We start from the raw sequence: 12,518 nt of genomic DNA on the forward strand, positions 1-12,518 counted from the left end.
CTAATTCTTACTTCTGAATGTATTCTTTACGTTTCTGAGCAAGGTATTTCTTCTTTAAGTTCAGCAGTTCATTGCTAAGCTTCTCGATCTCATACTTATATTCTTGGCTCTGTGATTCATACATATTCAGTTCTGAAGACAAAACCTAGCGTGACAAATAAAGCAGCATTAACGGAAGATGCGCGGTGCGACAATATCCTTCTCTGAAAAATCTTTTTAATCTGCGGCCACTTACCTCAGTGAGGCTAGAGATACAAAACCATGCCCAGGTTTAACAGTTAATCCGCACACTTCTACCAGTTCAAGGTCTGTATCTGGGTAAAAATCTGACGGAGGTCTGAAGACTCATAATCCAGTGGCAAACAATGGAACCTCATTCCCCTGCTTTAAAGGAGAACTATCAGGCACATGTAAACAGGCTCACGTATGAATGGTGTAATGTGGTTCAAGAATACTGTGAGTCGAAACAGAAAAACTCCCAGACGTACAGCATAAAATTGCTTTTAAAGCCTTTTTTAAATAAAGCATTCAGAAAAGTCATTGCAAGAGAGCGTGATTCATCTGAGGATTACTGTAAAAATTACTCAGAATCATCCTGCCCCCACCACCACTCAGTAGGTATTCAATTTATATGTTTTCCAAGGTGGTTGTTCTGCTGAATGTCAATCACCTCTTTACTGTGCCCTTTGGGACTATTCACAGGTTCTCTCTTTATTCCAGCACTGGGACTTACCTCTAAGAAGCAGGGGGCTATGATATCTGCAGGGAGAGTGTACTGCATGCGAGGGGCTCTAATAGGAAACCTAATTACCTGCCTCTTGCACTGTTGTGTTCAGCAGATGCTACTGGTTTCAGGCTGGACAGGGAAAGAGGGAATTTACTCACCTAAACGGACGTGTAGAGCACACTAAAACGAGGGGTACCCCCAACAAAAACCAAGGGGAAAAAAGGGAGGCTACTGTCCTAAGGGGCATGCAATAGATTTGATTTGGTTTTCGTCTAGTTCTGCATTTTTTAAAAATTTGCATAAAAGGCAGATGTTTATCTTTCGAGTGTTCGTCTGCTTCTGAACTATTTCCTCTTAACTGCTGTGAAAAGGATTCTGACGATGTTATCACGAGCTAAAGAATATGCTTTTCACATTGGAAGAAAAACTGTCTTCAGCCATAAAAAGAAACAAAACTGAGTTATTTGCAGTGAGGTGGATGGACCTAGAGTCTGTCATACAGAGTGAAGTAAGTCAGAAAGAGAAAAACAAATACCGTATGCTAACACATATATATGGAATCTTAAAAAAAAAAAAGGTTCTGATGAACCTAGGGTCAGGATAGGAATAAAGACGCAGACGTAGAGAATGGATTTGAGGGCACGGGAGGGGGAAGGTTAAGTTGGGATGAAGCGAGAGAGTAGCATTGACATATATACACTACCAAACGTAAAATAGATAGCTAGCGGGAAGCAACTGCATAGCACAGGGAGATCAGCTCGGTGCTTTGTGACCACCTAGAGGGGTGGGATAGGGAGGGTGGGAGGGAGACGCAAGAGGGAGGAGATATGGGGATATATGTATATGTATAGCTGATTCACTTTGTTATACAGCAGAAATTAACACACCCTTGTAAAGCAATTTTACTCCAATAAAGATGTTAAAAAAAAAATAGTTAAACTCTTAGGAACAAAGACCTTATTTCCAAACAATGAATGTGGAATTTCCTAAAAGAGCCCAAATAATGAGGACAAACTGGTGGACAGGCTTGGTATTATCCACCCCTGAATCTTCCACCAGGGGTCACATGTCATTCAGAGCAAAAATCTGGATACCCTCAGATAAAGGCTTAAAGTAACAAAAGTCTGCTATGAACCACTGAATACAACCCAGCGCTAAGTATGCCTATCTGAGAGTAGTGTAAAGACATGTGCTTTTCTAATTTACACCCAACCCTGAGAAAATAAGTTTTTATTTTATTTGATATATTCAATTGTTTAAAAGGATGAAAATAATCAAAAGATTATGCCTCCTACAAAACTCAAATTATGTCTCAGGATACTCATGTAAAATGAATGCTTAACAGTGATAAGTTGAAAATTAATGCTCTCATTACGTTTCTGTTTCATCTGCTCTCTTTAAGTAAAAGGATGTGATTTCACAACATTGTATTTGTGAAAGGTTTAGTACTGTATTAGTAGCGTGGCATCTACTTTACCCCAGGCAGAAAGGCAATGATTATTACCATCACTGCACAGGAAAGTGCCAGAATTCAGCTGCCATGCGCTACATTCTGTGCATGTGTGTGTATAAGGCTTCCCTAACATGCCAAGAATATCTAAGTACTTTTTAGGAGGTAAAGCTGAGGATATAGTGGGAACACACAGTTTTTGAGAAAACTTTAAAAAGGCACATATAATACTAAAACATTCCATCTCCCCAGCTAATGTTCTTATGTCACTTAGAAGGGAACTTACACTAACAGAATCCTAAAATGATTTTACTTCCCTTTCATGGCTTCTTATTTCATAGATGGTCATGAAGCAAGGTTCCTGGGGACTGGGGAGTAGCCTGTGTTTTGTGTACATGTATTTCAGGTGGAATGAATAGTAAAAACCTGCTTTGACACAATGATCTGCTTCAGTGGGCAGTGGTGTTAAAATATTCCCTCTGTTCTTTCCCACCATCCGAATCCTCTAAATCATTTTGAGATAATCTATACAAACCTTGTCCCCCAAATTTCTATCCCATTGCCATCATCCTCTCCCCAGCTCTTTCTCCACTTGTTCATCTCCCTGTTTTGTGGGAGTCTATTAGCTTAGGAGCGGAGGGGTAGCTTTAAGGCTTGCCCTGTGCCTCCCAGGACTGGAACACTAAAAAAGCTGATATCAAAGGAGGACAGCATTTGGAAGACTGGCTCCTTGTACTGAGCCAGTAGACTTGTCCATGGGTATGCCCCAGAGTGTGTCTGTCCTTCAGCCAGGAAGGAGCAGAGGCTACCACTTACTTTAAGCTGCTTGGTCTTCTCCCGCAGCGTGTGGCGGTAGATCTGTAGCTGCTCTGCAGCCTCAGGCCCAGGCTGCCGGGCCAGGATGTGCTTTAGTTCCACATACAGTTTCTCCTTTTCCTGGTGGAGAGTATAACCACAAGTGGAGGTAAATAACCGCATCAAGACAAGGGAAGTGCCTTCAACAGCATGGTCAGGATGATTTGGGATCATCCTAAGGTCCTTCCCAGCTCCACACTGATTACATTCACACGTAGATTCATTCAATCAAGCATCAAACCACATAGGGACCCGGCACTGCCCACCAGCAGGCCAGCAGCAGCCTTGCAACCCCCAGGTTGTGTGGCAAACCACATGGGAAGCCTACCCTGCCCTCCAGTGGACTTGCAACAACTGCATGAGGAATGGCCTCCCAGCCAGCCTGGCCAGGGGCCAGCTCCACCTACCAACATGCCCACAGTAGTCAGCCCTGCCACAATAGAAGGACACATGCAGTCCACAAAGGGGGCACCACTAGAGCATACAGCTCTGGTGACCAGAGGGGAGTGTGTTGCTGGGCCCTAAAGGATACCTCCTACATAAGGCAACTTCCCCAAGATTGGAAAATGTAACTGATGTACCTAACACATAGAAATGAACACAGAGAACTGGCAAAATGAGGAGACAGAGTAATATATTACAAAGGAAGGAAGAAGACATAACCTCAGAAAAAGAACTAAAAGAAGTGGAGATAAGCAATCTATCCAACAGAGGGCTCAAGGTAATAATCATAAAGATGCTCACTGAACTTGGGAGAAGAATGTATGAACACAGTAAGAATTTCAATGAAGAGTTAGAGAATATAAAGAAGAACCAAACACAGCTAAAGAATACAATAACTGAAATTAACAATACACTAGAAGGAATCAACAGTAGATTAGATGGTACAGAGGAACTATAAACCAGAAGATAGAGTAGTGGAAATTACAAAGCTGAACAGAAAGAAGAATTTAAAAAAAAATAAGGATAGTTTAAAAGACCTCTGGTATAACATCAAGTGTAATAACATTTGCATTATAGGGATCCCAGAAGGAGAAGAGAGAGAGAAAGGGGCACAAAAAATATCTGAAGAAATAATAGCTGAAAACTTCCCTAACCTTGGAAAGATAAGACATCCAGGTCCAGGAAGCACAGAGAGTAGTCTCAAACAGAATCAACCCAAAGAAGACCACACCAAGACACACTGTAATTAAAATGGCAAAAATTAAAGATAAAGAGAGAATATTAAAAATCAAGAGAAAAGCAACTAGTTACATACATGGGAATTCCCATAAGATTATCAGCTGGCTTTTCAGAAGAAACTTTGCAGGCCAGAAGGGAGAGACACAATATATTCAAAGCGATGAAAGGAAAAAACTTACAGCCCAAAATTCTCTACCCAGCAAGGTTATCATTTAGATTTGAAGGAGAGATAAAGAGTTTTACAGATAAGCAAAAGCTAAAAGAGTTTAGCACCATTAAACGGGCTTTAAAAGAAATGTTAGAGGAATTTTTCTAGGTGTAAAAGAAAAGGATACAACTAGAAATATGAAAATTATGAAAGGAAAGATCTCACTAGTAAAGCTAAACATACAGTGAAGGTAGTAAGTCAACAATGTATAAAGCTAGTAGGAAGGCTGTAAGCTAAAAGTAGTAAAATCATCTATATCACAATACGTAGTTAAGAGATACACAAAACAAAATGATGTAAAATATGACATCAAAAACATTAACCATGGTAGGTGGGGAATGAAAATGTAGGCTGATTAGAATGCATTCAAACTTAAGAGATCAGCAACTTAAAATAATCACATATATATATCACATATATATATATATAAATATATAATAATAGATACACACACACAAAAAGCGAAAGGCATTCAACCGTAACACTACAGACAGTCATCAAATCACACGGGAAGAGAGCAAAAGAAAAAGAAAGGAACAAAAAACTTTAAAAAAGAAATTAACAAAATATCAATAATTAAATGTAAATGGACTAACTGCTCCAATCAAAAGACATAGAGTAAATGAATGAATACAAAAACAAAACCCAAATGTATGCTGCCTACAAGAGACTCACTTCAGATCGAAAGACACACACAGACTGAAAGTTAGGGGACAGAAAAGAAATAATAAAGATCAGAGAAGAAATAAATGAAATAGAGAAATAATAAAGAATCAGAGCAAGGACAGCCATCTGCTGGTTCACCTGTTGGTTGTCCCAGAGGGTATCCATGCGCAGTGTAATGGGAGTGTTGTCCAGCCATCATATGATGCTGTCAGATATGCCAGACAGATGTTGCTCAACGTCACAAGGCAGGCAGATGATAACCTCACAGAAGGGACCACAGCGATAAGTTGCCATGGCAGTGCACTATGGTCAGCTTTTCCTGCTTATATTCTCTCACCCTGAAGTTTCCCTGTTATCTGGTTCTTTCATTCACGGTCACGTGTGGGGGGGCGTGGCAAGTGGTGTAACTGGAAGTGGAGATGCATCAGCCAGAAATGACTCAGCAGGAAGTGCATCACTGGAAGTGGAAACGTCATCAAAGCACAACAGGGCAGGGCTAGGGTTGGGGTTAACCTCACCAAAGGGAGTGAGCAGGGCCACCTTTGAAGAGAGAGAGAGAGAGGACCCAAATAAACAAAAAATCAGAAATGAAAGAAAAGTTACAACCAACACCACCAAAATACAAAGGATCATAAGAGATTACTACGAACAATTAGACGCCAGTAAAATGGACAACCTAGAAGAAATGGATAAATTCCTAGAAACATACAATCTCCAAAACTGAATCATGACAGAAGAAATAGAAAATATGAACAGACCAATTAATGAAATTTAATCGGTAATAAAAAATATCTAACAAAGTCCAAGATCAGATGGCTTCACAGGTGAATTCTACCAAACATTTAAAGAAAAGTTGATACTTATTACTATCAAGCTACTCCAAAAATCTGTGGAAGAAGGAACACTTCTTTTTTTTTTAATTTTTAAATTTTATTTATGTTTTTATACAGCAGGTTCTTATTAGTCATCAATTTTATACACATCAGTGTATACATGTCAATCCCAATCGCCCAACTCAGCACACCACCATCCCCCCCCCCCTGCGGCTTTCCCCTCTTGGTGTCCATACGTTTGTTCTCTACATCTGTGTCTCAACTTCTGCCCTGCAAACCGGTTCATCTGTACTGTTTTTCTAGGTTCCACATATACGTGTTAATATACGATATTTGTTTTTCTCCTTCTGAATTACTTCACTCTGTATGACAGTCTCTAGATCCATCCACGTCTCAACAAATGACTCAATTTCGTTCCTTTTTATGGCTGAGTAATATTCCATTGTATATATGTGCCACATCTTCTTTATCCATTCATCTGTCAATGGGCATTTAGGTGGCTTCTATGACCTGGCTATTGTAAATAGTGCTGCAATGAAAATTGGGGTGCATGTGTCGTTTTGAATTATGGTCTTCTCTGGGTATATACCCAGTAGTGGGATTGCTGGATAATATGGTAGTTTTATTTTTAGTTTTTTAAGGAACCTCCATACTGTTCTCCATAGTGGCTGTATCAATTTACATTCCCACCAACAGTGCAAGAGGATTCCCTTTTCTCCACACCCTCTCCAGCATTTGTTGTTTGTACATTTTCTGATGATGCCCATTTTAACTGGTATGAGGTGATACATCATTGTAGTTTTGATTTGCATTTCTCTAATAATTAGTGACGTTGAGCAGCTTTTCACGTGCTTTTCGGCCATCTGTATGTCTTCTTTGGAGAAATGTCTATTTAGGTCTTCTGCCCATTTTTGGATTGGGTTGTTTCTTTCTTTAATATTGAGCTGCAAGTGCTGTTTATATATTTTGGAGGATAATACTTTGCCCATTGATTTGTTTGCAAATATTTTCTCCCATTCTGAGGGTTATCTTTTCGTCTTGTTTATAGCTTCCTTTGCTGTGCAAAAGTTTTTAAGTTTCATTAGGTCCCATTTGTTTATTTTTGTTTTTATTTCCATTACTCCAGGAGGTGGATCAAAAAAGATCTTGCTGTAATTTATGTCAAAGAGTGTTCTTCCTATGCTTTCCTCAAAGAGTTTTATAATCTCTGGTCTTACATTTAGGTCTCTAATCCATTTTGAGTTTATTTTTGTGTATGGTGTTAGGGAGTGTTCTAATTTCATTCTTTTACATGTAGCTGTCCAGTTTTCCCACCACCACTTATTGAAGAGACTGTCTTTTCTCCATTGCATATCCTTGCCTCCTTTGTCATAGATTAGTTGATCATAGGTGTGTGGGTTTATCTCTGGGCTTCCTATCTTGCTCCATGGATCTATGATTCTGTTTTTGTGCCAGTACCATACTGTCTTGATTATTGTAGCACTGTAGTATAGTCTGAAGTCATGGAGTCTGATTCCTCCAGCTCCGTTTTTTTCCCTCAAGACTGCTTCGGCTATTCAGGGTTTTTTGTGTCTCCATACAAATTTTAAGATTTTTTGTTCTAGTTCCGTAAAAAATGCCATTGGTAATTTGATAGGGATTGCATTGAATCTGTAGATTGCTTTGGGTAGTATACTCATTTTCACAATACTGATTTTTCCAATCCAAGAACATGGTATATGTCTCCATCCGTTTGTATCATCTTTAATTTCTTTCATCAGTGTCTTATAGTTTTCTGCATACAGGTCTTTTGTCTCCTTAGGTAGGTTTATTTCTAGGTATTTTATTCTTTTTGTTGCAATGGTAAATGGGAGTGTTTGCTTAATTTCTCTTTCAGATTTTTCATCATTACTGTATAGGAATGCAAGAGATTTCTGTGCATTAATTTTGTATCCTGCAACTTTACCAAATTCTTTGGTTAGCTCTAGTAGTTTTCTGGTGGCATTTTTAGGATTCTCTATGTATAGTATCATGTCATCTGCAAACAGTGACAGTTTTACTTTTTCTTTTCCAATTTGTATTCCTTCTATTTCTTTTTCTTCTCTGATTGCCATGGCTAGGACTTCAAAAACTATGTTGAATAATAGTGGTGAGAGTGGACATCCTTGTCTTGTTCATCATCTTAGAGGAAATGCTTTCAGTTTTTCACCATTGAGAATGATGTTTGCTGTGGGTTTGTCATATATGGCCTTTATTATGTTGAGGTAGGTTCCCTCTATGCCCACTTCCTGCACAATTTTTGTAAATGGATGTTGGATTTTGTCAAAAGTTTTTTCTGCATCTATTGAGATGATCATATGGTTTTTATTCTTCAATTTGTTAATATTGTGTATCACATTGATCGATTTGCGTATATTGAAGAATCCTTGCATCCCTGGGATAAATCCCACCTGATCATGGTGTATGATCCTTTTAATGTGTTGTTGGATTCTCTTTGCTAGTATTTTGTAGAGAATTTTTGCATCTATATTCATCAGTGATATTGGTCTGTAATTTTCTTTTTTGTAGTATCTTTGTCTGGTTTTGGTATCAGAGTGATGGTGGCCTTGTAGAATGAGTTTGGGAGTGTTCCTTCCTCTGCAATATTTTGGAAGAGTTTGAGAAGGATGGGTGTTAGCTCTTCTCTAGATGTTTGATAGAGTTCACCTGTGAAGCCATCTGTTCCTGGACTTTTGTTTGTTGGAAGATTTTTAATCACAGTTTCAATTTCATTACTTGTGATTGGTCTATTCATATTTTCTATTTCTTCCTGGTTCAATCTTGGAAGGTTATACCTTTCTAAGAATTTGTTCATTTCTTCCAGGTTGTCCATTTTATTGGCACAGAGTTGCTTGTAGTAGTCTCTTAGGATGCTTTGTATTCTGCGGTGTCTGTTGTAACTTCTCCTTTTTCATTTCTAATTTGATTGATTTGAGTCCCCTCCCTCTTTTTCTTGATGAGTCTGGCTAGTGGTTTATCAATTTTGTTTATCTTCTTCTTTAGTTTTATTGATCTTTGCTATTGTTTTCTTTGTCTCTATTTCATTAATTCTGCTCTGATCTTTATGATTTCTTTCCTTCCGCTAACTTTGGATTTTGTTTGTCCTTCTTTCTCTAGTTCCTTTAGGTGTAAGGTTAGATTGTTTATTTGAGATTTTTCTTGTTTCTTGAGGTAGGCTTGTATTGCTGTAAACTTCCCTCTTAGAACTGCTCTTGCTGCATCCCATACATTTTGGATCGTGGCGTTTTCATTGTCATTTGTCTCTAGGTATTTTTTGATTTCCTCTTTGATTTCTTCAGTGATCTCTTGGTTATTTAGTAACATATTGTTTAGCCTCCATGTGTTTGTGTTTTCTACATTTTTTTTCCTTGTAATTGATATCTAATCTCATAGTGTTGTGGTCAGAAAAGATGCTTGATATGATATCAATTTTCTTAAATTTACTGAGTCTTGATTTGTGACCCAAGATGTGACCCATCTGGAGAGTGTTCCGTGCACACTTGAGAAGAAAGTGTAATCTGCTCTTTTGGATGGAATGTCCTATAAATATCAATTAAATGTATCTGGTCTGTTGTGTCATTTAAAGCTTGGGCTTCTTTATTAATTTTCTGTTTGGATGATCTGTCCATTGGTGTAAGTGAGGTGTTAAGGTCCCCCAGTATTACTCTGTTACTGTGGATTTCCTCTTTTATAGCTGTTAGCAGTTGCCTTATGTAATGAGGTGCTCCTATGTTGGGTGCATATATATTTATAATTGTTATATCTTCTTCTTGGATTGATCCCTTGATCATTATGTAGTGTCCTTCCTTGTCTCTTGTAATATTCTTTATTCTAAAGTCTATTTTATCTGATATGAGTATTGCTACTCCAGGTATCTTTTGACTTACATTTGCATGGAATATCTTTTTCCATCCCCTCACTTTCAGTCTGAATGTGTCCCTAGGTCTGAAGTGGGTCTCTTGTAGATAGCATATATATGGGTCTTGTTTTTATGTCCATTCAGCAAGCCTGTGTCTTTTGGTTGGAGCATTTAATTCATTCACATTTAAGGTAATTATCTATATGTATGTTCCTATGACCATTTTCTTAATTGTTTTGGGTTTGTTTTTGTAGGTCCTTTTCTTCTCTTGTGTTTCCCACTTAGAGAAGTTCCTTTAGCATTTGTTGTAGAGCTGGTTTGGTGGTGCTGAATTCTCTTAGCTTTTGCTTGTCTGTAAAGCTTTTGATTTCTCTATGGAATCTGAATGAGATCCTTGCCGGGTAGAGTAATCTTGGTTGTAGGTTCTTCCCTTTCATCACTTTAAGTATATCATGCCACTCCCTTCTGGCTTGTAGAGTTTCTGCTGAGAAATCAGCTGTTAACCTTATGGGAGTTCCCTTGTATGTTGTTTTTCGTTTTTCCCTTGCTGCTTTCCATAATTTTTCTTTGTCTTTAATTTTTGCCAATTTGATTACTATGTGTGTCGGTGTGTTTCTCCTTGGCTTTATCCTACATGGGACTCTCTGAGCTTCCTGGACTTGGGTGGCTATTTCCTTTCCCATGTTAGGGAAGTTTTCGACAATAATCTCTTCAAATATTTTCTCTGGTCCTTGCTCTCTCTCTTCTCCTTCTGGAACCCCTATAATGCGAATGTTGTTGCGTTTAATGTTGTCCCAGAGGTCTCTTAGGCTGTCTTCATTTCTTTTCATTCTTTTTTCTTCACTCTGTTCCACAGAAGTAAATTCCAGCATTCTGTCTTTCAGGTCACTTACCCGTTTTTCTGCCTCAGTTATTCTGCTATTGATTCCTTCTACTGTAGTTTTCATTTCAGTTATTGTATTGTTTATCTCCATTTGTTTGTTCTTTAATTCTTCTTGGTCTTTGTTAAACATTTCTTGCATCTTCTCGATCTTTGCCTCCATTCTTTTTCCAGGGTCCTGGTTCATCTGCACTATCATTATTCTGAATTCTTTTTCGGGAAGGTTGCCTATCTCCACTTCATTTAGCTGTTTTTCTGGGGTTTTATCTTGTTCCTTCATCTGGTACATAGCCCTCTGCCTTTTCATCTTGTCTGTCTTTCTGTGAATGTGGTTTTTGTTCCACAGGCTGCAGGACTGTAGTTCTTCTTGTTTCTGCTGTCTGCCCTCTGGTGGATAAGGCTATCTAAGAGGCTTGTTTAAGTTTCCTGATGGGAGGGACTGGTGGTAGGTAGAGCTGGCTGTTGCTCTGGTGGGCAGAACTCAGTAAAACTTTAATCCGCTTGAATGTTGATGGGTGGGGCTGGGTTCCCTCCCTGTTGGTTGTTTGGCCTGAGACAACCCAACACTGGAGCCCGTCTGGGCTCTTTGGTGGGGCTAATGACAGACTCTGGGAGGGCTCACTCCAAGGAGTACCTCCCAGAACTTCTGTTGCCAGTGTCCTTGTCCCCACGGTGAGCCACAGCCACCCCCCGCCTCTGCAGGAAGTCCTCCAACACTAGCAGGTAGGTCTGGTTCAGTCTCCCCTGGGGTCACTGCTCCTTCCCCTGGGTCCCGATGCACACACTACTTTGTGTGTGCCCTCCAAGAGTAGAGTCTCTGTTTTCTCCAATCCTGTCGAAGTTCTGCAATCAATTCCCACTAGGCTTCAAAGTCTGACTCTTTAGGAATTCCTCCTTCCGCTGCCAGACCGCCATGTTGGGAAGCGTGACGTGGGGCTCAGAACCTTCATTCCAGTGGGTGGACTTCTGTGGTATAAGTGTTCTCCAGTCTGTGAGTCACCCACCCAGCAGTTATGGGATTTGATTTTACTGTGATTGTGCCCCTCCTACCATCTCATTGTGGCTTCTACTTTGTCTTTGGACGTGCGGTATCTTTTTTGGTGACTTCCAGTGTCTTCCTGTCGATGACTGTCCAGCAGCTAGTTGTTATTCTGGTGTTATCACAAGAGGGAGTGAGAGCACGTCCTTCTACTCCACCATCTTGGTTCCTCGAGGAAGGAACACTTCTGAACTCATTCTACAAGGCCAGCATCACCTTGATACCATGATCAAATGGGATTTATCCCAGGGATACAAAGATGGTTCATTACGCACAAATCAATCGATGTGATACACCACATTAACAAACTGTAGAATAAAAATCATATGATCTTTTCAATAATGCAGAAAAAGCTTTTGACATTCAACATCTGTTTATTACAAAAACCTCAACAAAGTGAATATGGTGGGAATATACTTCATCATAAAGGCCGTAAGTGACAAACCCAAAGCAAACTTGATGAAAAGCTGAAAGCATTTCCTCTAAGATCAGAAACAAGACAAGAATGCCCACTCTTGCCACTTTTATTCATCATAGTATTGGAAGTCCTAGCTACAGCAATTAGACAAGAAAAAGAAGTAAAAGAAATCCAAATTGGAAAGGAAGAAGTAAAACCTGACTGTTTGCAGATGACATGATACTACATATACAGAAAACCCTTAAGATGCTACCAAAAAACTACTAGAACTAATAAAGAAATTCAGTAAAGTTGTAGGATACAAAATTAATATACAGAAATATGCTGCATGTCTATACACTAATAACAAAATATCAGAAAGAGAAATTAAGGAAACAATCCCA

At 39.1% G+C, this 12,518-nt stretch overlaps 1 protein-coding gene across 1 annotated transcript in view; it reads right to left on the reverse strand.

The window, feature by feature from the left end:
* Positions 1-12,518, reverse strand: part of CFAP58 (cilia and flagella associated protein 58) — a 110,796-nt gene that overhangs the window by 7,126 nt on the left and 91,152 nt on the right. The window contains exons 15-16 of the mRNA XM_079899392.1: positions 2,994-3,113; positions 12-145 (exon numbers count right to left, since the gene is read on the reverse strand). Coding sequence (XP_079755518.1) covers positions 12-145; positions 2,994-3,113 — 254 coding nt within the window. The remainder of the gene's footprint in view (positions 1-11; positions 146-2,993; positions 3,114-12,518) is intronic.

The sequence above is a fragment of the Stenella coeruleoalba genome (genome assembly GCF_951394435.1).
Source record: "Stenella coeruleoalba genome assembly, chromosome: 16".
Taxonomy (NCBI): domain Eukaryota; kingdom Metazoa; phylum Chordata; class Mammalia; order Artiodactyla; family Delphinidae; genus Stenella; species Stenella coeruleoalba.